Consider the following 23,747-nt stretch of genomic DNA (forward strand, 5'->3'; position numbering starts at 1 on the left):
ATGTGGAAAAAGTCAATTTACTCAATATTACTTCAAAGGATAACTAAGTGGGATTAATAAGCAATCAGACTTTGAATCAGTGGAGAAGAGCACTTTTTCACAATGGAAGTTGACTTAGAAATAATCCCATGAGACACTGAGTTCCCTGCTCTGGCGGCGCAGGGACAAGGGCTAGACACCTGTTGGGGATGCTTGCTTTGGGTGGGGGTAGACCAGTTGACCATGTAGCCTCTGTCCTCTAACATTAGTTTCTCTGATATTCTGGCCCTGAATCCCTACATAGGAATGAGAAGGAGGCATCACTGAGGTGGCAAAAAGTTAATAATACGGAGATCAAATAAACCAAGAGCATACCACTGTTGCCCTTACAGATTTTCCTATAGCTTGACCTTTAGCCACTTGGTCAGTTTACCAAAATGCTCGACATGCTTATGTGAATGCAAGCTGAGGTGCCAACATCACTCAACTGTGCCTAGTCTTTTAATTGCCCTCCTGTCACTCTCTCCTCTCAGGAAGTTCTTCTTTTGGGTCTGTCTTCTAAGATCTGCCAATTTGGAAATTCAAATCTTCATGGCCTATGTTTGTGGCTACATCAAACCCATGTGCCCCAATTTGTTTGTGCTTCTTGTATGAGTCTGAGCTTTGTTTCCTTGGGTCATAAAGGTTGCAAGGGTCTGGGGACAACTATAATCTAAATTAGTTAAGAGTTGGCAGTTAAAGTGTGGGTGTGATTTCTACTCAATAAACCACAGTCTCATTTGGCAACTTGAAAGGCATTCAGTTTTTATGTGAGATTTTTTTACTTGCCTGACTTTTCCCACCTCTTGCCATTCAGAGAAGATAGAAGAATCCATAGGGAACAATTCTGTCCCTAGTGAAACTAGAATTGCAAGGCCCCAAGGAGGGAGATGAGGATTGCTAGGAAAGTGTTGCCCTTTGTAAATTGATGACTATGAGTCCCCAGCCCCCTCATACAGAACAAGCTATGGGAACAGAATGAAGTAAATGAAGTAGCTCTTTGGAGAATGTCTAGCCCAGCATGCATTTATGCCACCTGAACTCTAGAGAAGTCTGACCTTTCCAAGTTTAGCCCCTAGTGATCAGTGCAGCCCTCCTCCTTCTACAAGATTGGATATGTGGAGTTGAAGGGAGCCATGAGTACTGTGAAGAAAACAGTTCTGAAGTGAATTCTGATTGAGCCTTCAAGGAAATCATGTGTAGGCATAGACAGATGTCTTAGGGAGCCACTGGCGTTGCAGCCTTCAGTAAGACTCATCCGGAACAAGAGTAAATCTTGATCTTCTCTCTTACAGAACGGGCCTTGATTGCCCCACCCTTAGCATATATGACAGATACTCTGCATGTCTCATGTGGCTCATGGGCTGCATATGAACTTGTGAATGGCTCCTCAGGGAGAATTATTTCCAGGCTTTTCAAACCAGTTACATGTTGTGCTCAGATGGCATCTTTCCTGCCACCTTTAGGGCAGATTAGGGGGCTGGAGGGAGCATACCACAAGAAGCTCAGGAACCCTCAGGAAAGACCAGAGCAAGAGGGTAAGGGATAGGGCATGCAGAACTGAGCCAAGAGCCGTCAGGTGGGGGACAAGGAAAGGTGTCATTGGCAGACGTCCATGGGCCCTGAACTAGCAATACCAAAGTAAAGACCCTGTGCAGGGGACTGATCTCTAGTCCGCTCCACACCTGCCCCTGGAATGTGGGGCCCGCCAGCTTTTGTTTGCTTTCCTTCCTCAGAAGGACCTCCGTGATCAGGTCCCCTCTTTGGCAGTTCTAAAACACCTGGCATGTTGGGAAGGGGGCCTTTGACGTCAGTGGGGAGGTTGTCTACTCGGGTGTAGCTAATTTCCTCAATGTGAGGTTTTGTTTTAAACCTGGATAGGCTGCCTCACACCGGATCAATGAGAGTGTGTGTGTGGAGTGGGGGTTCACAAACCTAGGACAGGCTGGGGGCATGGAAGGGAGAGTGATGCTTGACCCATCATACCCTGAAGCCAAACAAAACATGTTTAGATTGGGCCTCCCTCCTCAAACTCCAGCCCACCAGGCCCCATAGCCCCATGGGATGTGGGAGTGTCCCCTTTCCTAATATATGGACCTCAAGTCATTTCTGGAGGCAGTGGTTAGGTCATGCCCTTCTTGCTCTGAGAGAGTCCCATGGTGAGTCCCCAGGACACCCATCAGCATAAGTCAGAAGGAGGAAAGGTCTGAAAATTTCCACAGAGCCAAAAAGACAGCATCTAGTATTGGGCTATGCAGAAATTTCTATCGAGATGGCAGTACTGTCCCCTAGACTGTGCCCTGCCTATACAGGGAATTAAGGGAGTTTATTGAGGTTGGAAGGCAAATTGGCCCCCTGAGGAGACAACACTTAGATGATTGCTTTAAAGGCAAGTACTGGAGCGAATTTCTAATGAGAGGAGTAACTGAAGGAGGACAGGGAAGCTCCTATTACACAGTCCCTGGCTCTGTCCCTTTAAAGGAAACCTGCCTGAAACCAGGTGGGGGAACCATGGTAGCCAGAGCCAGTCTTCCTCAGGGAGTGTAGAAAGTCATCTATTGTCAGGAAGGGCAGAGTGAGAGCAAGCTACAGAACATTTATCTTTCCTCTCTCCTCCTCCTCCATGATACCCTTTCTCAACCGGAAGACGTGTGCCAGGCATAGGGTCAGGGAAGGCAAAGTGAACTTCCAGAGGGTCAGCAAGAGGATGGGCAGGAGGTCCCCAGAAACTGAAGGGCTTTGGGTTTAGGGCGAAGTCCAGCATCCGGAATTGAGGACCAGAAACACCACCCAATTGGAAAGAAGCTTCCTCCCACATCTCAATGGTCTAGATTCCTCCAGCCCTGTGCGGGAAATCAGGAGCCCAGGTAAGAGGTCTTGCGGGAGAGAATTGAACCATAAACCACACACACACACACACACACACACACACACACACGCACACCCCAGCCAACAGGACCATCTAACTTTTCAAAGAAAGAGAAAAAAAAAAAGGCTGGTGCTTTTCTGTTCCTTTCTTCTGTTGAGCTAGGGCATCAGGGGAAGCTAGTCTTGAAACCGGGAAGATTACTAAAAACTCTAAAGAGAATTTAGATTCTGAAAGCTTCTAGCTGGAAGAGCTCTTAAACAGACAGACTTCAAAGGCCTTACTTTGTAGATAAGGAAACCGAGGTTTGTCCAAAGAGCTGTTCCTGTGATAGAAGGGCCTGGGCAGAAGTCCAGGGGTTGTAACTCACGGCTCTGAGCTCTTCTTGCTCACCTGGTGATGAAACCAAGTTAATCTGTCAGCCCTTAAACCCCCTTACCTCCCCAGCTGCCCACTGCATGTGCCTTCACACTGTTTGTCATCCTTTCTACAACCTTGTGACCCACAGCTGTCACATCACGATGGTTCTCAGGGCAGCATCATGTGGAGTTGAACTGTGGGAAGCTCATGCAGTGAATTTGAAAACTTTCTTCCCAAGTCATTACCTGCTTCTTCCAGGGCTGGGGTACCTGGTCCAGGCATATTGGTCTCTCCCCTCAGGTCCTCTACCCCTTCCTCAGACATGCCAATAGAACTAGACCATCTCAGGATCCACAAACATCTTAACATCCCAGCTTAATAACCTATCTCTTTGGCACTCCTCTCTTACACAGCCATCTTAGATTACTCTAGACATATTCTGTGTAGCCACAGAGAGTGGATGTTTCTGGAACGTTCCAGGATATTGAAGTTATATGATCAGAGAATGGACAACCTTGTATGGTATGTGATCTCCTCTAAGACTGGCATCAAAGGATGTGAGCTCTGGTGAACTTACTGAGGAAAGGCTATCCTGTGAGGCTTGAAAGGGCCTGTAGCCAGGCCTCTGCTTGAGAGCAACACACTGGCCTTGATATAACCCTTTTCTCAAACTTGTACAGTGTCTACACCTTCCTTTAAGGCTAGAGAGGGGAAAATAAATTTACTCTTAAGTGCCAACTCGAGCTAATTGGTATTGGTTGTCTGAGTGTTCTGTGAAGGAGTCTGAGACTGTTTTCAAATTTATCCGAAGAAAATGCTATCACTAATTCTCTATGCTTGCCACAGATAATGGAGAGGAAGGGGGTGAGGAAGAGGATATGGCGAAAGGGAATATGGAAACATTGCTACTAGAGAAGCCAGTGTGCAATGGTCTGGAACTTTCCTTGGCCTTTTATTGAGTGTCACAAATGTAATGATACACAGGCAAGTTTGGAGTGGGGTTTTGAGGGGGCAAATTTTAGGGAGGGGTGACAAATGTTCTTAATGGTGGGTTCCAGATGCTCCATATGTTGGACATTGCAAGTGATGCATGGATGGCATCGATCCACCTGCAGGAGACAGGAACATCTGTTCAAAATCTGAGAAAGACAACTTGCAGAAAGAATTCAGGCCTGGGCCTGTCTGGGTGAAGACTGATTTTCAGTGAGATGGACGAGATCAGTTTCTCTCTTCTGAACAATGTCATACGTGGTCTGGGTTTATTTAGTTCCTCTCAGAGAAATGGCAGGAAGCTTCAAAATTGTATGTGACAGATGGGGTCCTCTACAAAAAAATTTTTAACTCTGGTGTTTGAACAGTTGACATTTTCTGTATGTCCAATGTCAGTAGAGGCAGAAGTACTCTAGGGCGCCGCTGTCCAGGAAAAGCACCTCTGAACAAATACTGTGCTTTGTTCTTTCGTTCTTTTGTTTTGTGAGTCAACAGGAGGAAAGCGCTGCTGGACTCCTGCCTATAAAAAAAGAGGATGGTGGCAGTCCTCGAAGGCAAGGACCATGCCCCTACATGCACTAGGACTCTTAATAAGGCTTGCCAGAGAAGGAGAGCCTGGCTCCTACACCGGGTGGGCAGGCCATGGAGTTACTCAGCCACTAAGGTTTACCCGCGGGCTATCGAGGGCAGAGCTTTCCAATCATGTGCCACAGCGCCCACAGAGCTGGGCCGGCAGAGCACCCACCAGCCTCTAAGGAACCAGGTGGGCCTGGGGGGCCCCGAGTCCATGGTGTAGGCCCTCTGGCCTTAAACATTATCTATTCACTGTACCACCTATTTTCTATGTGTGCCGTGACGTTAGGGGAAGAAAAGTTGAAAGTACTTCAAAAAAATAAGTTATTATGATCAAAAAATTACTCTTGGGCTATAGAACAAAAGGCTTAGCATTTTGTGATCACACAGAACAGACCTGTGTAATATGTAGTTCCTATATTCTGTTGAGCAAGATCTCTGTCTTCGATGGTCTGTCTTCTGTCCAACCAACCCAGGATTCCTGGGTTTCTGGTTGGTTGGTCACAGATGGCTGAGCATTGTATCACCATCTGTAAACTTCGTTTCTTTTATCCAAGTACCAATGAAAATAATCAGCTCTTCTCCTATAACCTGCAAAACCCTACATGACTCAGCTATTACTTTTGTCAACCAATGAAAGATGCTCACCTTTGTTTCAATATTTATCAAGCATTTAACAATTACAGTGAGGGGCCTTCTTAAAAATAGTTCATACCCTAAAATATCCAATGATTATTCATTATACCATTCAGAAACTAAAGTGCATGGTATAATTATCCTTCATTAATTTATTCAGCAAATACTTGAGTGCCTACCCAATCCCAGGCTCGTGCTGGGTGCTGGGAAAGCCTAGATAAACGGGTATAATCCGGGCTGCCAAGGACCTCATCATCCTGTGAAGGTGACAGACGAGAACACATAGTTGACACTTGGCAAAGGTAAGAGTCAGTGCAGGCAGGTGTAAGGTGCCAGGCGCGCACCAGGACAGGGAGCCCTCCTGCCCAAGTGGAGGAACATGTGCCATCCAAGGAAAGTGGCCTCGCTGGAAAGGTATCTGACACAAGAGCACTGCAAAATTATTTTCCAGAGCCTTTTGCAAGCATCGTCTCCTCTTCAAAACAATAAGAGAAAGAAACGGAGGGTATCCCTCCAAAATATCTGCCATCATTCTATAGATGGAGCTTGCAAGGCCTGCCTAAGAGGGTCTGCCTACTTCTTTCTGAGAGCCATGGCTGCAAGTGGGTGAAACGTCACTGGAAACAGCATGCAGAGATGAGTGACGGGTTCTCTGCCAGAGTTACTGTTGTTTTCTTTGTTCCCCGCCACATCGATAAGCATTTATTTCTAAAACATCTGATAGAAGTGCCCATGATATTGTTGAAATCACCTTTTCCCATTAGGAAAGTCCTGAGAATCTGTCCCAAAGATAGCGGTAAACTGCTGCCATTCCAGCTTTAAGGTATTTTCACAGCCTTGGGAAATTCCTGATTTTTACCTCCAGTGTTCTTGGTGGCATCTGTTCCCACTTTTCATTCTCAAGTGCTGGCCAGCACATCCAGCAGGGCTGCTGCCTCCAGGCCCAGCCCTTCCATCATAACCCACGGGAGACCCACGACCACCCCTGGATCAGACCGTATTTGGTGTCACCTCCCCAAATAAAGACCAAAAAAAGGTGCTCAAGGAAAAGAAAGATACTTTTTTGCTTTGGTTTTTGGTGGTGGGGACATCAACCCGAGGAGCACCTGGCAATATGGGCCCTGCCCCACTTTCCTGGGCCCTGAGCCACTTGCAGAATCTGGAGGGCTACGAGTGAGGGGCCAGGTCATGAGAGCTGAGCCAGACCTTGTGCAGCCATTTACAGAGCTTCAAACGGGGGGTCAGGAGACCTGGGAACAACTCCTGGCTGTGCCATAATTAATGAGCTGTGCGGCTTAGGTGGGTTCAGTTTTCTGGACGTGGGATGTAGACGGTGATCTTGTAGCTCCATGCAATGCCCAGGCGAGGGTACTAAGGACAAAATATTGCTCTGCCCAGAGGCCAGGGGTTGGGGGTGGGGGGGGTTGGGGGGTGGCCAGGGCCGCTGACACTGCACTACAAGAAACAGGAAGCAAGCATCTGGCAGAGGTTGCAGAGGGGCCCTAGGGCAGGCTGATGTTCCAGGTGTGTCTGACATAGGATAGGGGTGGGGGGCTTCTCCCTGGAGTTATGGAGGAAGTGAGGGCCTGGCGCTGGCACACAGACAGGACGCTGGAATGGGGACTTTCTTCCCCGTCCTGCTGCCTAGAGGGAAGGGACATGGTTGCCTGTTTGCCCTTTCAGTCTGGGAGTATAGACAAAACCCCTTTCCTTGCTCATGCATATCCCATACATGCTGTGGGTGTGGGTCTTGCTATGTTCTGAGCTTTGCTAAAATCATTTTTGTGCAAACGGTGTGATCCAGATGGGTTCTCTCAATGTAAGGGTGCACTCAGGTCAGCTGTGGAGCTTGGTAAAAATAGACTACAGTTCAGCCAGTCTGAGATGGGACCTGAGAGTCTGCATTTGATGTCCATGGAGCTAGCCCATGAACCAGACTCTAAGCAGCCAGAATGCCGAGAAAAGGACTGGGGGCTGAGAGTCACATGGCCATTGGTAGGAAACTCCAGGATCCATTCCCACCTCGGTTCTCCAGCTTGTACAGACAACAATGCCCAGGCATTATTCCGAACCAAGACCGCAGGTGGCCACTAGATCACAGCGGCCGGAGTGCCCTGGAATCCCAAGCAGAAAGTGTTAAAACTGTGTACCTCTGGGACCACCAAATACTCCAACTGATCCACGTGGGGTGGACATGGGTGCATGGACCGCAGCCAGCCAGCAGGTTGCTGTAATCCCAGGCCCAGCTTTGGGAAACTCTGTCCCAAGAGATGAGCACGCTCTGCTCCCCCCCCAGTCTGCATTTTCAACCTGCTCCCAGATGAGACTGATGCTGCTGGTCCCAGGACCACATCTGGGAAGAACCCAGGTCGGTGGTTCTCAGCTCAAGCTCCTCAGAGCCACCTTTTAAATATGACAGGCATTGAAAAACTTTCGTTGGTAGGAAGCTCCAGGACCCATTCCCAGCCTCGGTTCTCCAGGCGTCGGGTAAAGAGCCTGGTGGTTCCAAAGCACAGTCAGCATCGAGGACCGCCCGCCCCAGCCCCCGCTCCAGAGGGAGGCCAGGTCACTAGCTGCAGCACTTGAACGCCAGCCAGGCTGGCAAGGCCCAGCTGAGAAGGTCCTCGAGCTGTTCCCTGCTGGGGAAATAGGGCAGCCCAGCTCATCTCTGTCTTGGCAGGTGTAGGTGTCTGTGACACGGTCCCTGTGGGGAAAGGGACTGGAAGTGTTTACAGGGGGAGCAGAGACACTGGATGCTTGACACAGACACAGATGTGGTTACTACCTGCAGCCTCACAGCGACCGCTCCTGCCCTTCCAGCTTCTGCATGTGACTTGTCCCCACACCGCCTGCTTGGCTCTCCCTGGGCACAGGCCAGGGCGGACACTGACCTGTCTTGCTTTGCCCCTGGCTAGGTGGCGGGAAGGAGCAGCCAGCGGCAGCAAGCACGAAGGCCGATGAGGGCTTGGAGGCCGTGCCCCCCAAGCCCAGGAGCGTGTTCCACATCGAGTGGTCATCCATTCGGAGGAGGAGCAAAGGTGTGTGCTGCTTCCCCTTCACTCTCGGGTCGATTTGCTCATCTCTAGAATGGGGACAATGGCAGTGCCTACTTCACTGGGCGGTAGGCAGAGCCACGAGGGCCAGGCTTGTTTTTCTCACACCCAGCCTGTGACCACAGCACTGCCCCATTGTCTAGACCCGTCAGGGGGCCGGGGGGATGCTGATGCTGGGATAAGCAGCTGACTCGGGAGGTCTCAAACTTGACTGCATATTGGAATCCCCTGCCTCCCATCCCAGGAGACTAATCTAATTCATCTGGGGAGCAGCCCAAGCCAACGTAAGATCTTCCAAAGCTCCCCAGGAGAGTCTAATTTCTTGCTGAGCCACAAACCACAGGTATACCGACAGGGCTTGAGGTAAAAAGTTCTCACCCACAGTGGCCACCAAGATGTCAAGGCCAAGGAAACAGGTGGAGAGTCGTGGATGGGAAGGGGGCTCCCACAGACCAAGAGGGGCAGCCAAAATGAGCCAGGGAGGAGCCCGGGGCCAGGGAGGGGCTCGCCCAGAGTCCTTGCTAGTCAGATGCAAAAGTAGCCATGTGATGGGCCTGGGCAGAGGGGCAATCTAATTCTGCCCCTGAAACCTCAGGGAGGGGAACCGACTCCCCCACAGTCATGCAGCTGGTGAAGGACAAAGCGGGGGAGGACCAGTCAGTGTCCTTCATACAGCCTCACATGCTTTCTAGAAGACGTGTTTGTGACATTCTTGCTCTGCTTCACCTAAGCCTCCTAGTTTCTCACCATCTAGAGTGGCCAACACAGAAAACAGGGCCGGAGGCAGAGGGAGAACATGTCCTACATGGTAGAAAGGGTACTGAGACTTCTCAGGGACCCTCTAGCCCAGGAGTTTGTATCTGACAGGGGTGGGGGGTGGGGGCCACTGGCTTGGCGAGGAAGAGGTACGGCCTTCCTCAGAAGGTTAACAACCCCCCTCCAAACATCCTCCCTCACGGGGCCTGGGGGCTGGGGGTGGGGAGAGTGCCAAGGAGCCTGGGACGTGGGCTAGTGGAAATTGCTCAACGGCAGCCACGGGTCAGGGCAGGTGATGATGGGGGTGTTCCACACACAAGCAGTGGGTCCACCAGGAGACACAGACACACAGGCCTCAACTCCTAGAGGACTCTTTGCTCCTACTCTTTATCTCAAAGCTTCCAACATTAATTAGTTTGCCCTGCATAGTGTAACTTCCCAACCACACAGGTACTTGCGGCCCCTGCCCCTTCAGAACTGGGAGCTCAGCAATGCATCCTTCCAGCACACAGGTGCCCTAAAGGCTTCTGAATGCAGAACGGCCAGTTCAGTCTGAACCTACAGGGAGGGCACTCAGAGCCCAGCCTGCCATCCTCGCACTTGACCACGAGAGGGAACCAGAGCACCGAGGCCGAAGCTTGCCAAGGCCTTCTTTTGGGATGCATGAAACCCTGCTACACTTGGTCATCCTAAAAAATAACCCATCTGGTAATCATGAAAAAATAGGTTTGCAGCAACTTCACAAGGGTTTCCTAGAATTACAAGAACATGACAAAATCTGTTTCAAGGATTGATGTAGACATCACTTGTCTTAATCCAACTGGCAGTTGCTGCTAAAATCATAAAAATAAATCCAAAAACACGAGACCAGGACAGCCCAAGGTCATCCAGATGGAGAGAGTCATGGTCAAACTCAAAGCCACACTTTGCATGGCTCAGGCAGTTTAATCCTCTGGGAGAAATAACATCCAAGTTTTCCTTCCTTCTACGCTTAAAAGTTCATGCGGTGTAGGAGAAGGAACCCTAGTTTGGAGATCATGGCCAAGGCACTGTGTCCTTATCTGAGAAATAGAAACGTTGAACAAACTCAGAGCCTCTTCCCTGGAGGCCAGCCTCTGAACTCCCTAAATTCAGAACTCCCTAAAGTGTCCTGTTTACATGGGGAAGTAGATTTTCCACCTAATGTGAGAGTCCAAATGGGTTCTTGACCGAAAATTAAAAGAGGCCTTCCAGCTGCAAGACGCCATGGTTCTGTACTTCCACAAGTGGAATAGGAAATACTGAGTATTTCAGCCCCACCTGGAGAGCTCTGCTTGGGTGGGTAGAGGTGTCCTAATTAATGTTGTGCTTTCCTTAACTCCAGTGTTTGGAAAAAGCGAACACCAGGAGAGACAGACCAAAGACCCTTCTCCCTATCAGTACCGGAAGCCCACGGTTGAGCTGCTGGTGAGTCACAAGTGGCCGAAATGGGGCAGGGTCCCGGGCCACAGAGCCTGCCACAGATCAGGGAGTGGACACTGGGGAAAGGTGTCCTCTGATTTAGGCCAACTTTTCTTGAATTCGTTATTTCTAGAAAGTAAATTACCTGAGATAAAAAAAAAAATGTCTGTTTTTTGTAGTCTACTTTATAAAACTTCATGTTCCTTTTATTTGACATAGTTACTATCTGTCTACCTCTAAATCGGGCATTCAAGCATTTCGGAAACAAGCCAGTACCAATTTTTTTAGAAACAGAATCTTCACATGTTTAATTTTAATGGATAGTTAAATTTTATAGTCGCGACCTGCTGGGGGGTGGGGAATAAATTCTTCTGGGAAGAGCATGGTGTTGTGGTGGTAATGGTTTAAATAAAGAGCCTAAAGATATGTGGTTAGATATCAGCTCTACTGTGGGACCTTGATCTTTGCCAGTGAGAACCCTCCACCCATACCTGAGCCCTCACCCCCAGGATGAGGACAAACACAGTGCCCGTTGTACTGCAAGGCTCTGGCCCATATTAAATGAAGTAACGCGTCAAACAAGACAAGGTCTTCCTGTCCACAGAAACATGGAGACCACCAAGCAGCAGTATCACTAGATACCCAATGAAAACGTTAGCATGGTCCCTGAGCCAGCACAAAGGTGGCTGCTCAGCGTGTGAAGCACAGGATATGGGAGCCCCTTGTCTTGTCCCTGGACAGGATCTGGACACCATGGAGGACAGCGCGGAGATAAAGGTGGAGGCGAGCACATCCAAGGCCTCCTGGATTCAGAGCCACGTGGCAGCCAGCGGGAAGAGGGTTGGCAGGGCCCTCAGTTACATCACAGGGGAGATGAAGGAGTGCGGCGAGGGGCTGAAAGGTAAGTCCACCCTGCCCCTAACGTGTCGCTGCCACCCGTCCCAGGAGGTGCAATGCCACGGGCCTTGACAGATTAGACTGAGGGCCCTGTCTAGGGTCTTCTAGAAGGGATAAGAGTCTTTTGCTGTTACAACAGACATGCAGACACTTGGGACCTGAGTGCACTAGGCGTCAGTGTGCAAGCCCTCATTTTGGAACATAGCAGCCGAGCTGACACACATCCCCTAGGGCATTTAGGCATGAGATTCTAGAATCTGCATTTTTTCTTAAGATTTTATTTATTTATTCATGAGAGACACACACAGAGAGGCAGAGACACAGGCAAAGGGAGAATCAGGCTCCATGTGGGGAGTCCAATGTGGGACTCAATCCCGGGTCACAACCTGAGCTGAAGGCAGATGTTCAACTGCTGAGCCACCCAGGCGTCCCTAGAATCAGCATTCTAAAAAAAAAAAAAAAAAAAAAAAGCCTGCCCTACAGATGACACTTGGGAGAACTATGTTCAGTGTTCCAGTAAGTTCTCTCTAGCAATTTTCCCAGAGCCTGTGGCTTTGACACCTTCTATGCAGCTTGAGAACTTTCCTCTTGGATACGTCTTCTTGAAAACTCTTGCCACCCTCACAGGGGCACAGATGGCTCAGGGGACCTTGTCCCCACAACCTAAAAACCAAAGTAAAGACCATATAGCTGATGAGGGGTCTAAAGAGTTTTCTCATGGGTTTTTGATGCAGCTTCCCCTGTGGCAGGTGGCAGTGGGGGCTGGTGCCCTGAGAACCCCCTTCAGTGCGAAGCTCCCCACACCCACCCCCCACGCCCGCGGGCCTGGCACACCTTAACTTTGACTCCCTGCCCTGCTTCCATTTCAGACAAATCTCCCGTGTTCCAGTTCCTTGACTGGGTTCTCCGGGGCACGTCGCAGGTGATGTTTGTGAACAACCCCCTCAGCGGCATCCTCATTGTCCTGGGCCTCTTTGTCCAGAACCCCTGGTGGGCCGTGTCGGGCTGCTTGGGCACTATAGTGTCCACCTTGACAGCCCTCATCCTGAGCCAGGACAGGTAAGTTCCAGGAGCCCTGAGATTCAAGCACAAGGCCAGAGGTGGCTTCCTGCGGGGACCATGGGCCACCTTCCCCTCGCCTCCCCGCTGGCCTCCAAGCTCAGAAACCCCTCCATTAAGTACTAACCACAGCCACTCATGCATTATTTGGGAACAGCTTCACGTTGTCCAGGGGGACCAGGCAGGGTTGATGGCTTTCCTTCCTGTGCCCAGTGGGGCCATCCTCTGGAAGGCATGTGCAGTCAGGCCCCCACTGACAAAAACCTGGGTCACAAGGGGAGTCAAGAAGGCAGTGCCCCCAGTGCCCCTCCTGAGGCCCCAGGGAGACCCCACCTCACCCGGCCTCCTACGTCCCCCAGGTCTGCCATCGCGGCGGGACTTCACGGCTACAACGGGGTGCTGGTGGGGCTACTGATGGCCGTGTTCTCAGACAGAGGCAACTATTACTGGTGGCTCCTGCTCCCTGTCATCATTATGTCCATGTCTTGGTAAGTTTGCTCCTGAGGCTGTGGATACAGTCAAGGGCCCCCCCAGCTTTTCATCCCAGCTCTCCGCGTGTCTCCACTCCACTTTAAGGGGGCATTGGCTTAGCTGGCACATGGGAAACATCCACCAGCAGTAATTCCTCGTGTCACACAGCAACAGCCCTGTGCCCGGGGATCTGGGGATGGTATCACCTGCCATCCCTCACTTTTCTCTTTTTAACATGTCAAGGGGTTTCCGCCAGAGTACAGAGGAAGGAACTGGGGCACATATAGGTGAAGAGCCATACCACAGCGTGCTGTCAGTTTCTAGAAACTTTCTCACACTCCCCTACCTGCCCCACCCCCTGCAGCTTCTCCCCATCCTCGGGAACCCCTGACCAGCCTGGGACAACATCCTAGTGTAGCCTAGTGTAGCTGAGGGCCAGCCTCAGCTCCCCTTCACCTCCAGAGATCAGCACAGGGCACTCTAGCCAGGAGGCTCGTTGCTCTTGGCTGCTCCACGAATGTTTGTTGAATGAATAAATGAAGGAATTTATTCATAGAATGACTGACTCCCCTCCCTGTCACTCTCCCAGCTTGTCCTCTCTCCTCAAGCCTGAGCGTGGAGCTATATGACTTTTCAAGGAGTTTCTGTGACCCCTTGCCTTGGGTCTTGCCCCCAGAAAGCCCTCTCTCTGCAGTTGAGCCCAGGCGTTCACCCTGTCACCACGCCAGGCCCGGGGAGGATGCCAAGGGAACACAGGCTCAGGGCCAGTCAGGCTCAGAGAACGTACCCAGCAGGCTCCCCGTCCTCAGGAAAGTACAGGGACCAGCCCTCCCCAACTCCTGCTCAGCCTAGTGTCAGGGCGGGAGCCTCCTGAATGGAGTCTCTTATGTTTCTGCCACAGCCCCATCCTCTCCAGTGCCCTGGGCACCATCTTCAGCAAGTGGGACCTCCCCGTCTTCACACTGCCCTTCAACATAGCCGTGACCCTGTACCTGGCGGCCACCGGCCACTACAACCTCTTCTTCCCCACGACGCTGCTGCAGCCCGCCTCCTCCGTGCCCAACATTACCTGGTCAGAGGTCCAAGTGCCCTTGGTAGGTACTGTGGAAGGCAGGGGGCAACATCTGTCCAAAAGCCATGTCAAAGTGGCATTTGCGGATTCCACATGCCAAAAGCCTCCCCGGGTAGTGTCTGAACCACGACTCGGTGTGAGGCGCTCCACATGCAGCCTCTCGTTAGCCACCACCCTTCTCCTTCCTCCTTCTGAGAGCTAACAGGACCATTTGAGGTCCCACACTGTCATAGCACAGAGAAAGAAACTGAGGCCTGAGGTCATGCAGCTAATCGGTGAAGAGCAGAGTTAACATTAGCCCTCCGGCCTCCTGACTGCTTTGAAAAAAATCTTTCTGAGGCTTTCCTCCAATGTTGCTCCAGTTTATTCTGTGTATTCCCTTCTATCCGTGTCACTGATAAAGGCACACACATCACACGGCCACCTGTGGGCTACAGAAGTCTCTGTTCTGACCCCCAGACTTGATTCCATTCGCTCTCTCAGGCACGGTCCCACGGTGAAGCGCAGGTGTCCCTCCATTAAGAAATGTCTACATATCAGAGCTTTGAATGGTGTTTTACGAGGATTTTGCATAGAACGCCTGCCTCTGGCAGTCTGCCAAGATAATTAATAAGACATGTTTTCGCTGAGGTTCTCCTGTTTTCCATTACACTAGACTACACTCCATGGTCGAGGGCTCCCTCTGGAACCTTGTTATTGGCAGGCCATCATCTAACCACAAAGCCGCTTGGGCTTTGTTGGAAGAATTTTCAGAAACAATGAGGCCTACGTTCTTTTAGCATTTCATAGTATACAACAGCATGGCCTGGTAGAAAGGGCCCTGTGTTTGCAGTAAGAAATATGATTTAGGAAGAGAAATACTCGTGTTAGCTTCATCCGTGTTGATTTGCGTCTGTGTATGTGAGGACCCTCATGAACCAGAGGTGAGAAAAGGTTAGCGATTCACTCATTATACTTCCCTTTCCTGGTATTTACCCCCATCAATGAGTTTCGAAGGCACAATTGCTCTAACGTGTTGCCTATGGGGGATGGTGTTAAAAAAAGGCAAGTTTAAGAAAGTTTGCATTCTGTATGCCACATTTCCAATGGAAAAGATAACTAGGAATTTCGTAGAAGGGAACAACAATTAGGGTCATACAGACACTTCAGAGCCCCAAAGTTCTAGGAAAGAGAAATGCAGTTTGTGCTGGTCACCTTTTAAGAAGTAACTTTCCTGCCAATCAAATGGATTACGACAATGACCCCTATGTTTTGTCCTTCTGACCATTCATGACAGCCTGGAGCATTGGGGGGCCAAGTCAGTGTCAGAGAGAGAGTCTAACACTCCCAACAATGTCAAAGCCCCATGTGTTCCTCGGCTCTTTGGTCACTGGACGGCCCCCTGGACAGGGCCACCAGCTGGGACCACACTGCCCAGCGCCACTGCCTCTGCATCAGACTCCCCCACCTGCCTGCCTTTGCCCACATGGTAATACCAGAGCCCCCACCCTCTTCTCTGTGTTGGGGGTCCCAGGAGATTGAGTCTGGCCCACCAGGCCAACCCACAGGCTCCTGCCGTGTCTTCCTGTCCCTGCACAGCTCCAGGGGCCAAGTCCTCTCAGAAAGCAATGGGCTGAGAGAAGAGCTGGCTCCTCAAAATACATGGCCACCCTGGCCCCGGAACTCTGCTCCTTCTCAGCTCACCGCCCGAGGGGTGAGAAAGCCCCAGTGTACCCTGCATGGCCCAGAGGCCCCCTCCTTTATACACTCTACTAACTCAAGAACCTTTGGCCAACTTCCAAAGCATAGGGGCTAACCCCCGTTGCTGGGGAAGGCTGCATGCTCAGGATCCTTTTCCTGAACTCCGGAGCACCTTTGCAAGTGCCCATAAGGCAGTGGATCCTGCCTTGTCAAACCCTTCACTTTGGCAGACGGGTCCCCCATCCCCAAGCTCCCTGGAGGCCTGATGCAAGCAGGGTGTTCACCCACCAGTCACCATCTGATTGGTGTACCAACCAAGAGAGCAGAGACCGTGATCCTACCTCCTCAGGGACCCTTCTGTGGACATGAGTCCAACTGCTCACACAGACTCACGGGACCATCACCCAGACACCTTATTCTTGGAAACACAAAGGACCATTTTTTCATATAATATTCAGCCTTCTAGTCATAATTCTAGGGTGTTTTTTTAAATGTTACAAGAGGGTTTTCAAACCCTTTGATCACACATCTCTTGCTTTTGTAATGGATAATTCCCTCATTTTAAGTTTTTAGTTTCTCTTCACTGGGGGTTTAGTGCCTTACACTAACGTCTCTAAATAAAGGAAGCTTAACATCCTGAATGCGTATTGGTCTAAGAACTCAAGATTAAAGCAAAAAAGCTGTGTTCCTTTTAGAGTTAATCTATTTGAATACAAACATCTTGGAAACCTGCTGCAAAACATGGGCGTAGAGGGTTTGGCACAAATTGTTTCCAGCCAGGGCTCAAGTTGTGTTGTCTCCCTCTATAACCACATGCGACTCTGCACCCACAGCTTCTGAGAGCCATCCCTGTTGGAATCGGCCAGGTGTACGGCTGCGACAACCCCTGGACTGGAGGCATCTTCCTCATAGCTCTGTTCATATCATCACCTCTTATTTGCTTGCACGCTGCGATTGGCTCCACCATGGGGATGTTAGCAGGTTAGTGTCGTCACTTCTTCCGATGGGCCATAAGGATGTTAGTGTCTGGAGTCGACTCCAAAGAAAATGGTGACATGTGTCTTTAATAACCCTCTCCCCCTCCTCCCACTGACTCCTGTAAACTTTCCCTCCATTATACCCTGTTTTCCCCACTTTAGGTGCCAGTGTCCTCATGCCTCTGGAAGGTTTGAAGTGCTAACCATTTACATCTTAGTATAAATTTAAATTCGGGGAGAGGTTAATTCCAGGCATGTTTGTAGTTTACATCCTATCCCGAGGGATGATACTCCAGTAGAGAACGTTAAGATAGCAATGAAGAAAGAAAGGTCTTCTTTCTTGGCTGGAGGAAGGAACTTCTCTGGACTGGACTGCTTAGAAAGGCTGTAGAGTCCTTACTTAGAAAGCTCTCTTCTTCCCCGACACTTCACTGCTAGTACTCATGTGGTTCTATGGCCATTATCAGTTTATTTCAGTTATTTTTTCACTGAATAAGATCAAAAGTTCTTTTTCTATAAAAGCCTAAGGGAGTGGCCGGTCTGGGCTTTGAGCACGGTGGTGGCTTCCAGGGCCAGCAGGTGAGCCCCCGTGAGATCCCCCTAAACTCAGCACCTATGCCTGTCTTCTCCCGCAGCCCTCACTATAGCAACGCCCTTGGAGTCCATCTACTTCGGCCTGTGTGGCTTCAACAGCACACTGGCCTGCATCGCGATAGGAGGCATGTTCTACGTCCTCACCTGGCAGACCCACCTCCTGGCCATTGCCTGCGGTAGGGACCACCTCCAGCTCCCTCTGCACCTCACACACCTCCCGTGTGGCTGTCCCTGTGCGGAAAGCCACCCTGAAAATTCGGCGGGCCATTCAGCAATAAATGGGAGGATTGTTTGCGTCATAAACGGGTTTCTATCTAAAACTGTTCGGAATGGTTGGTTGCTCAATGATTCACATGGTAGAAGTTATTTTCACGGAACAAAGAGCTCAGCCACACGAGGACAGAATTTCTAGATGATGGTTGTTTAGGGGTTGTTCGGGGGGCTGTCTCTGTGATTGTTACTCTCCTGGCTGGTGATGGAAGCTAACTGATAGAACAACTCTTCTTCCCCCAAATTCATCTTCATATATAGAATTGGGTGATTTACATCAGATAGATGGAAGCACCCAAACACTGATCACAGGACCTTCAAGTAATGCTTATGTGACAGGAATGCCGAGGGCTGTGGGCACCCAGTGCCTCTCTTATAAAGATTTGCTCTTGTTAATATGCTAGGGACAACTGGGCAGCCTTCAGTTGAGAAACTGGGGGTTCAGAAGCAAAGCCCAATTACACTGGTTCATTTTCACAGAGCCCCCCTCACCTCGTACTGGCATTCAGCTCTGGCCAGTGGCCAGCCCAGCCATGCCCTCTACAAGGGGAGCCTAGAAGACAAGGCAGTGGGCCCATGTGGTCTTCCTCAAGCTTACAGAATGCTGCTCCTCCCTGGAAACCCATATTCTGTCAATAACTCATGATGAACTATTCCAGCAGGGGCTTCTGGGATCCACTCACCTTGGCCATGATAGTAAAAATTTTCATGTATGGTTTATGCTGCTAAATGTTCCTTTGCTAGAATGCAAGGTGGTGGAACCCAAGAGAACCGTAACCGCTCCATTCTGGCCCTTTCTAACAAAGTTCACCTGCTGTCTTAGCTGTGCCAGCACCTGCCTGGAATTTAACATGTTTCAAAGCTGTCAAGTAATAGAAACATAACTCAAGTTTTAATTTTAATCTGAGAGATAGCATTTGTGGCAGAGAATGTCTGGGGAGATAACATGCAGGCTAAGCTTGAGGGTCCATTAGTCACTGGACTGTCTCTTGGTTCTTTTTGCAGCGCTGTTTGCGGCCTACCTGGGTGCTGCTCTGGCTAATGTGCTGTCCGTGGTGAGTCAGCGTACGCTAAGAACACGCCACTGTGCCCTTCCAGCTGTTTTGGGGGCTCCCCAAAGCCAGTGCGAGCCTCTCCTCCGTGAACCCCTCCCCAGTTCATCCCTCTCATCTCCAATCACAGTGTCCACCTTGGCACCTGCTACACAAGAGGAACTGGGTTTAAAAAGCATAAACGTCAACCATCGGTCAGATCAGACCCCATTGCCATTGGGCCAATGGAGCTTCTTACAGAGGGCTAACTGAGCATTATCTTGTAAATTGAATTCTTGCATCATCCCCTAGAACTTCCCTTAAATCCTCATGGTTTAATTTTTTTTTTTAATGTTTATAGATCAACTGCCCAACCAGCTTATGGGCCAGTGTATATCCTTGTCCATCCCTTGACAACTAGGAGTTGAGGCGGTCATGAGGGAAAGCTCAGGGAAGACAGGGAACCAAGCCCCAGCCATACCTGAGAGAAGCCAGACTGCTGGCTATGGGCATGTGCAGCAGGCCAAGAACCTCCTGGTTGTGCCCTGGTGTGAGGTGGTGTTGAAGTCAGGAGGAGCCACATGGCCAGTTCCAGCCCCACAAACCCTGGGTTAGGGTCCCCGACCCAGAGCAGAGCTATTAGGGCTCAGTCCACAGTCAGTGCCTCCCTCTTTTGGATAAGGGTTCAAGGGCACATTTTATAAAAGCCACCAGGAAAAGACCCAGTGGTCCTGAAGGTGGGAACCGAGGCAGGCATTCCATGCACACCTGTCTGAATCCCTTCTTCATCCTCAGTGAAATTGGGCAGATTGAACTTAGCTCAGGAAGAAATTTTCTTAGCAAGAGAATTGGCCTTCCCTGACCCCATCCCTGACCCCCGTGGACTGAATTCCCCTCTGGGCCCCAGTGGCTTTTGCATGTACCTCTGCTCCCACACGCGGCCTTCAGTATTGTGTATACAGTATTGTGACGAGCCTAGTATACATTCTTCCTCTTCCAACTCCAGCCCGTGTGCTCCTTCAGAACAGGGGCCCAGTCATAGTCAAGTCTTTAGCTCTAGTACCTTTTGCAGTACCCAGCACCTGACAGGTGCACAAGAAATGCTGAAGGAGTGAGTGAAAGTCTAAAGGCACAAGCTGCCACCGTGGGAACATAAGAGCTGGGGCTGAATGGTCAGCCCTCGAAACACAGACGGGTAAGGAGAGCATGGAGTCTGGGCTCTGTGGCTCCTGTGTGCTCCAGGCCCTCCCCTCCTGCTGGTGGTACCCACCCTTACCTCTGATTGTCCAGCCGGTGACTAGGTGTCATGCGCCTTCTTCAGGCAGGGTACTGAAAGAGAAGCCAAACCAGAGGCTTCTGTTCAGGGATGGCTGGTCCTTTCTTCTGTGTGCAGATGAGTCAGAGGTGATACCACCCAATTTAGGCTTTTTTTAAAAAAATCAAGTGTACTTTCTGCGTTCCTATGATGTTTAAGATGCTGTGTTGATCACTCTCAGGGATACAAAAAAGTGCAGGCTATTGACTCACTCCAAAGGAATTTCCAATCTTCTCGAGAAACAGGGGATCAACATGTCGAGTGATGTTTATGAGCCCATCCAAGCCCTCCACACACAAGAGGACTTAAGAGCTGTGTCCTTCTGCTTTCTCGCTGGCACTTGTATGCACTGCCCCGTGCCTTCCACAATGCCACCCTCTACTTGACACTCATGGCCACGTGCTGAGGGCTATTTATGGAGTCCTCAGTATGTACTAGGCACCAACTCTCTAAGTAGACACTGTTAGCCCTACTTTACTCTCGAGGAAATAAGTCTCGGGCAGATGAAATGCCTTTAACAAGGTGATTGGAGCTGAGATGTGGATCTGGGCCTGTGGGACTCTAGACCTACATCGTCTCCCACTGTAGGGCTCCAGGGGGTGCTTCCCTAAACACACTGTGCTGTGTGAGCAGGGCTTTAGGCAGACTCACGGGATGGAATTCATTACTCTTGATATTCTTACAGCCACAGTTCTGGCTGCCATAGTTCTTCTTCAGGCCCCATCCAGCAGTGCCATCTTTGAGCACACACGTTACTGGCACTGTTATCTCCATGGTATCTACCCAGGGTCTTTACTGCTTAAAATGAAATGGGGCTGGGGGTTGACGGAACGTGATTTGGTCTGCCTCACAGTTGAGTCTGCAGGTTCCCTGTCAACAAGCTCTCCACTCAAGTGATCTCAAGGAAGAGTGGGAAGGCACATCAGAAAGGCTCAAGGCATCTTAAGGAATAAAAAAACAGGTCAACCCCATGAGAAGGGAAGCTGGGAATGGGTGATCCCTTTGAGAAGAGAGGTTCCTGCCCTCCACCACCAGCCCCTGGGACTAGGAGATCACGTCTCTGCCTCTCTCCAAATGTCTGTTCTATCTCCGTGTCTCTCCGCAGTGGGTTTCTTCTGCTGCACACAGTGCCCCAGTGGCCACCCAGCAATGGTTGGCTCTCCAGTCATTTCAAACCAAGATCTCAACCTCTCTTAGTTCAAATCCTCAAAAGAAAATTCAGTTCCCAGGCCATCTGCCTGTGGAAATTGCATTTGAGTCAAGTCCCTTGTTCTAGTTCAATCAGCTGTGACCAAAGAGAAAAAGGTCATGAGCTACAAAATGGCTGCCAAAGCCACTCCTTCAACAGGGGCTATGGGAAAAGACAGGCAATGGTCATGGTTCCTAGAGTTGGAGGTAGAGCCTGGCCAGACAGCCCAAGACAAAACATGGTTTCTACATAAACCCACATTCCATATTATAATACAGTTCCAGTGGCTGCATTTTGAAGAATGTGTGTCCACCTGCTACAATGTGGACAGAGAGCACTGACATGATTTTATTTATACTGGTCAAGAATTAAGTATTATTCCTATCAATGCTCACAAAGATCTATCATCTACCCAGGGATGGAGGGGCTTGATAAGGGCTGACAAAACAGGCACAAGCATCTGATATAACCAAGGCTTCTCTTATGTGTCTCCCCTGCCCCCCACCCAGTTTGGACTACCACCGTGCACCTGGCCCTTCTGCCTCTCAGCACTCACCTTCCTGCTCCTAACGACCAACAACCCCGCCATCTACAAGCTTCCACTCAGCAAAGTCACCTACCCAGAGGCCAACCGCATCTACTACCTATCCCAGGAGAAGAACAGAAGAGCATCAACCATAACAAAGTACCAGGCCTATGATGTCTCCTAGGCTGCCTTTTCCAAAACACTCAGCCTTCAGCAGGTTGTCCCGGTTCCCAGGCTGAAGGCCATTCAACTTCCCTTTTTGTCTGTTTTGTGATTTTCCCTTCAAGCAAGCCTACACCCTAGTTATTCCCCTGCATAGGGACGTGCATGTATAGTCACCATTTAGGAACCTCTCAGGTCCAAGATGCACAACGTTTAGCAAGGATACAATAGTTTAGACTCCATAGCCATAGCTCACTCCAGAAGAGCTCCCTTGGAGGGGATTTTCCCTCTTCTGCAAAATAAGCCATGTCACTAAAGAGAACTCATCAAGGAGACAGTGATTGGTGGCATGCACTTCCAACTCAGTCATTTCATGGAGCCATGCACAGTGCCAGGGAACATGATTCAGCCTGGAAGGCAATGGGGTGGTTCTGTCCCAGATCTGCCTCTAATGAGCTCCTGCCATGTTGGGTGAGCACATCCCTGCTCTCAGCCTCGACTTCTTATTAGTTTCATGACAGGGAGGGACTCTACAGTCCCTCCTACCACAGAAGTGTTGATTCTTCTCTCTCTCCCATAAACTGACAAAATGAGCATGACTATCAAATAATTACAGTAAATAATAGATGGAGGGCTTACCTGGAGACAAGGCAGGAAAATGTTTATATTCTGAGATTTATTCTTGGGTCATGAGAAGATGTTCTCCAGATTTGGGGTTAGGAAACTAAACTCACTGGAAATGCCAACATGCCTTCCTTTACATACCAGAAATATTTCTGGAAATGTCATAAGATGAAAACCGATCTTTTTCAACACTCACATCATGTTTTAAACAAATGTGTTTTCTTTTGTAGCATAGATAAGCATTCTCTTATTAAATGGTTAAGTTCACAAGGTGGTATCAGGGTTTTCTTGAAATGGAGCTCACCTACCCTGTTCACACATTGCCCATTTGAGGGGATTTTCATGGTCAAGCAAGTGTCTGACAAGAGATGAGGAAAAGTTAAAAATCATCAGTAGATGGTTTGATTTGCTTACAGAGAGAATTACACTGAAATGACCAAGGTCTTTGTTTTTTCTGTTTCAGTAGAAGCACAGGTATTAACAACACACCTCACTTTTTAGGGAATAGTCTTTTAGTCTTGCACTCCAAAATTACAAACCCAGCCATACTTGAATGGCCAATAACTCTTGTTATTTAGTTACTCTGGTTACAGCATTAAGCTCCTAACTCACAGGACCCCTTTGTGGGAATCCATGTGGCTCAGCCCTCCCACCCCGCCTCCACAGCACAGGAATAAACCTCTCCAGTGCCTCAGTGGACACCCTTCCCTCCACACCCTTCCACATTCTCAATTTAGCATGGTGGGATGAGGACATAAGATGGGGAAAGAAGGCCAGGGGCAGGAGACACAGCCTCTAGAAATGCAGCTTTAAGGAAAGAATTACATTTAACCAAAATCCATCATTTGGAAAAAGCTGGTGTCTATGTTCATCTTTTCCTTCCTCTGTCTGCCCTGAGATCCCAGCCATCTTCTGTCGGCCCAAGAGCACTGTGGTGCCTCTTTCTCCACCAGGTCATATCTAGCCATTATGACTTCTCCAGGAAAACGGAATACTTCCTGCTGGAAGCAAAACCCCCATATGGGAAAGGGGAATGAGTCACACTCCAGAGGCTACCTCTGAGTTTGTGATCACACCTTGAGGCCAAGAAGGTCTCAGGCTATATTTTAATGACCATGGAGTTGTGGCTCTCTGAAGATCAAGCAACCAGGGATTTCCCCAGATGGCTGTTTCTGCTCACAGCTCACT

The 23,747-nt window shown here is 49.7% G+C and overlaps 1 protein-coding gene across 1 annotated transcript in view; it reads left to right on the top strand.

The window, feature by feature from the left end:
- Positions 1-22,826, top strand: part of SLC14A2 (solute carrier family 14 member 2) — a 487,566-nt gene extending 464,740 nt beyond the window's left edge. Inside the window, exons 12-21 of the mRNA XM_025996872.2 lie at positions 8,359-8,481; positions 10,616-10,698; positions 11,434-11,593; positions 12,459-12,648; positions 13,008-13,136; positions 14,021-14,213; positions 16,705-16,852; positions 17,484-17,618; positions 18,718-18,767; positions 21,757-22,826. Of these exons, the coding sequence (XP_025852657.2) occupies positions 8,359-8,481; positions 10,616-10,698; positions 11,434-11,593; positions 12,459-12,648; positions 13,008-13,136; positions 14,021-14,213; positions 16,705-16,852; positions 17,484-17,618; positions 18,718-18,767; positions 21,757-21,957 (1,412 nt within the window). The 3' untranslated portion in view covers positions 21,958-22,826. The remainder of the gene's footprint in view (positions 1-8,358; positions 8,482-10,615; positions 10,699-11,433; positions 11,594-12,458; positions 12,649-13,007; positions 13,137-14,020; positions 14,214-16,704; positions 16,853-17,483; positions 17,619-18,717; positions 18,768-21,756) is intronic.
- The last annotated feature ends 921 nt before the right edge of the window (positions 22,827-23,747 follow it).

The sequence above is a fragment of the Vulpes vulpes genome, chromosome 13 (assembly GCF_048418805.1).
Source record: "Vulpes vulpes isolate BD-2025 chromosome 13, VulVul3, whole genome shotgun sequence".
Classification (NCBI taxonomy): domain Eukaryota; kingdom Metazoa; phylum Chordata; class Mammalia; order Carnivora; family Canidae; genus Vulpes; species Vulpes vulpes.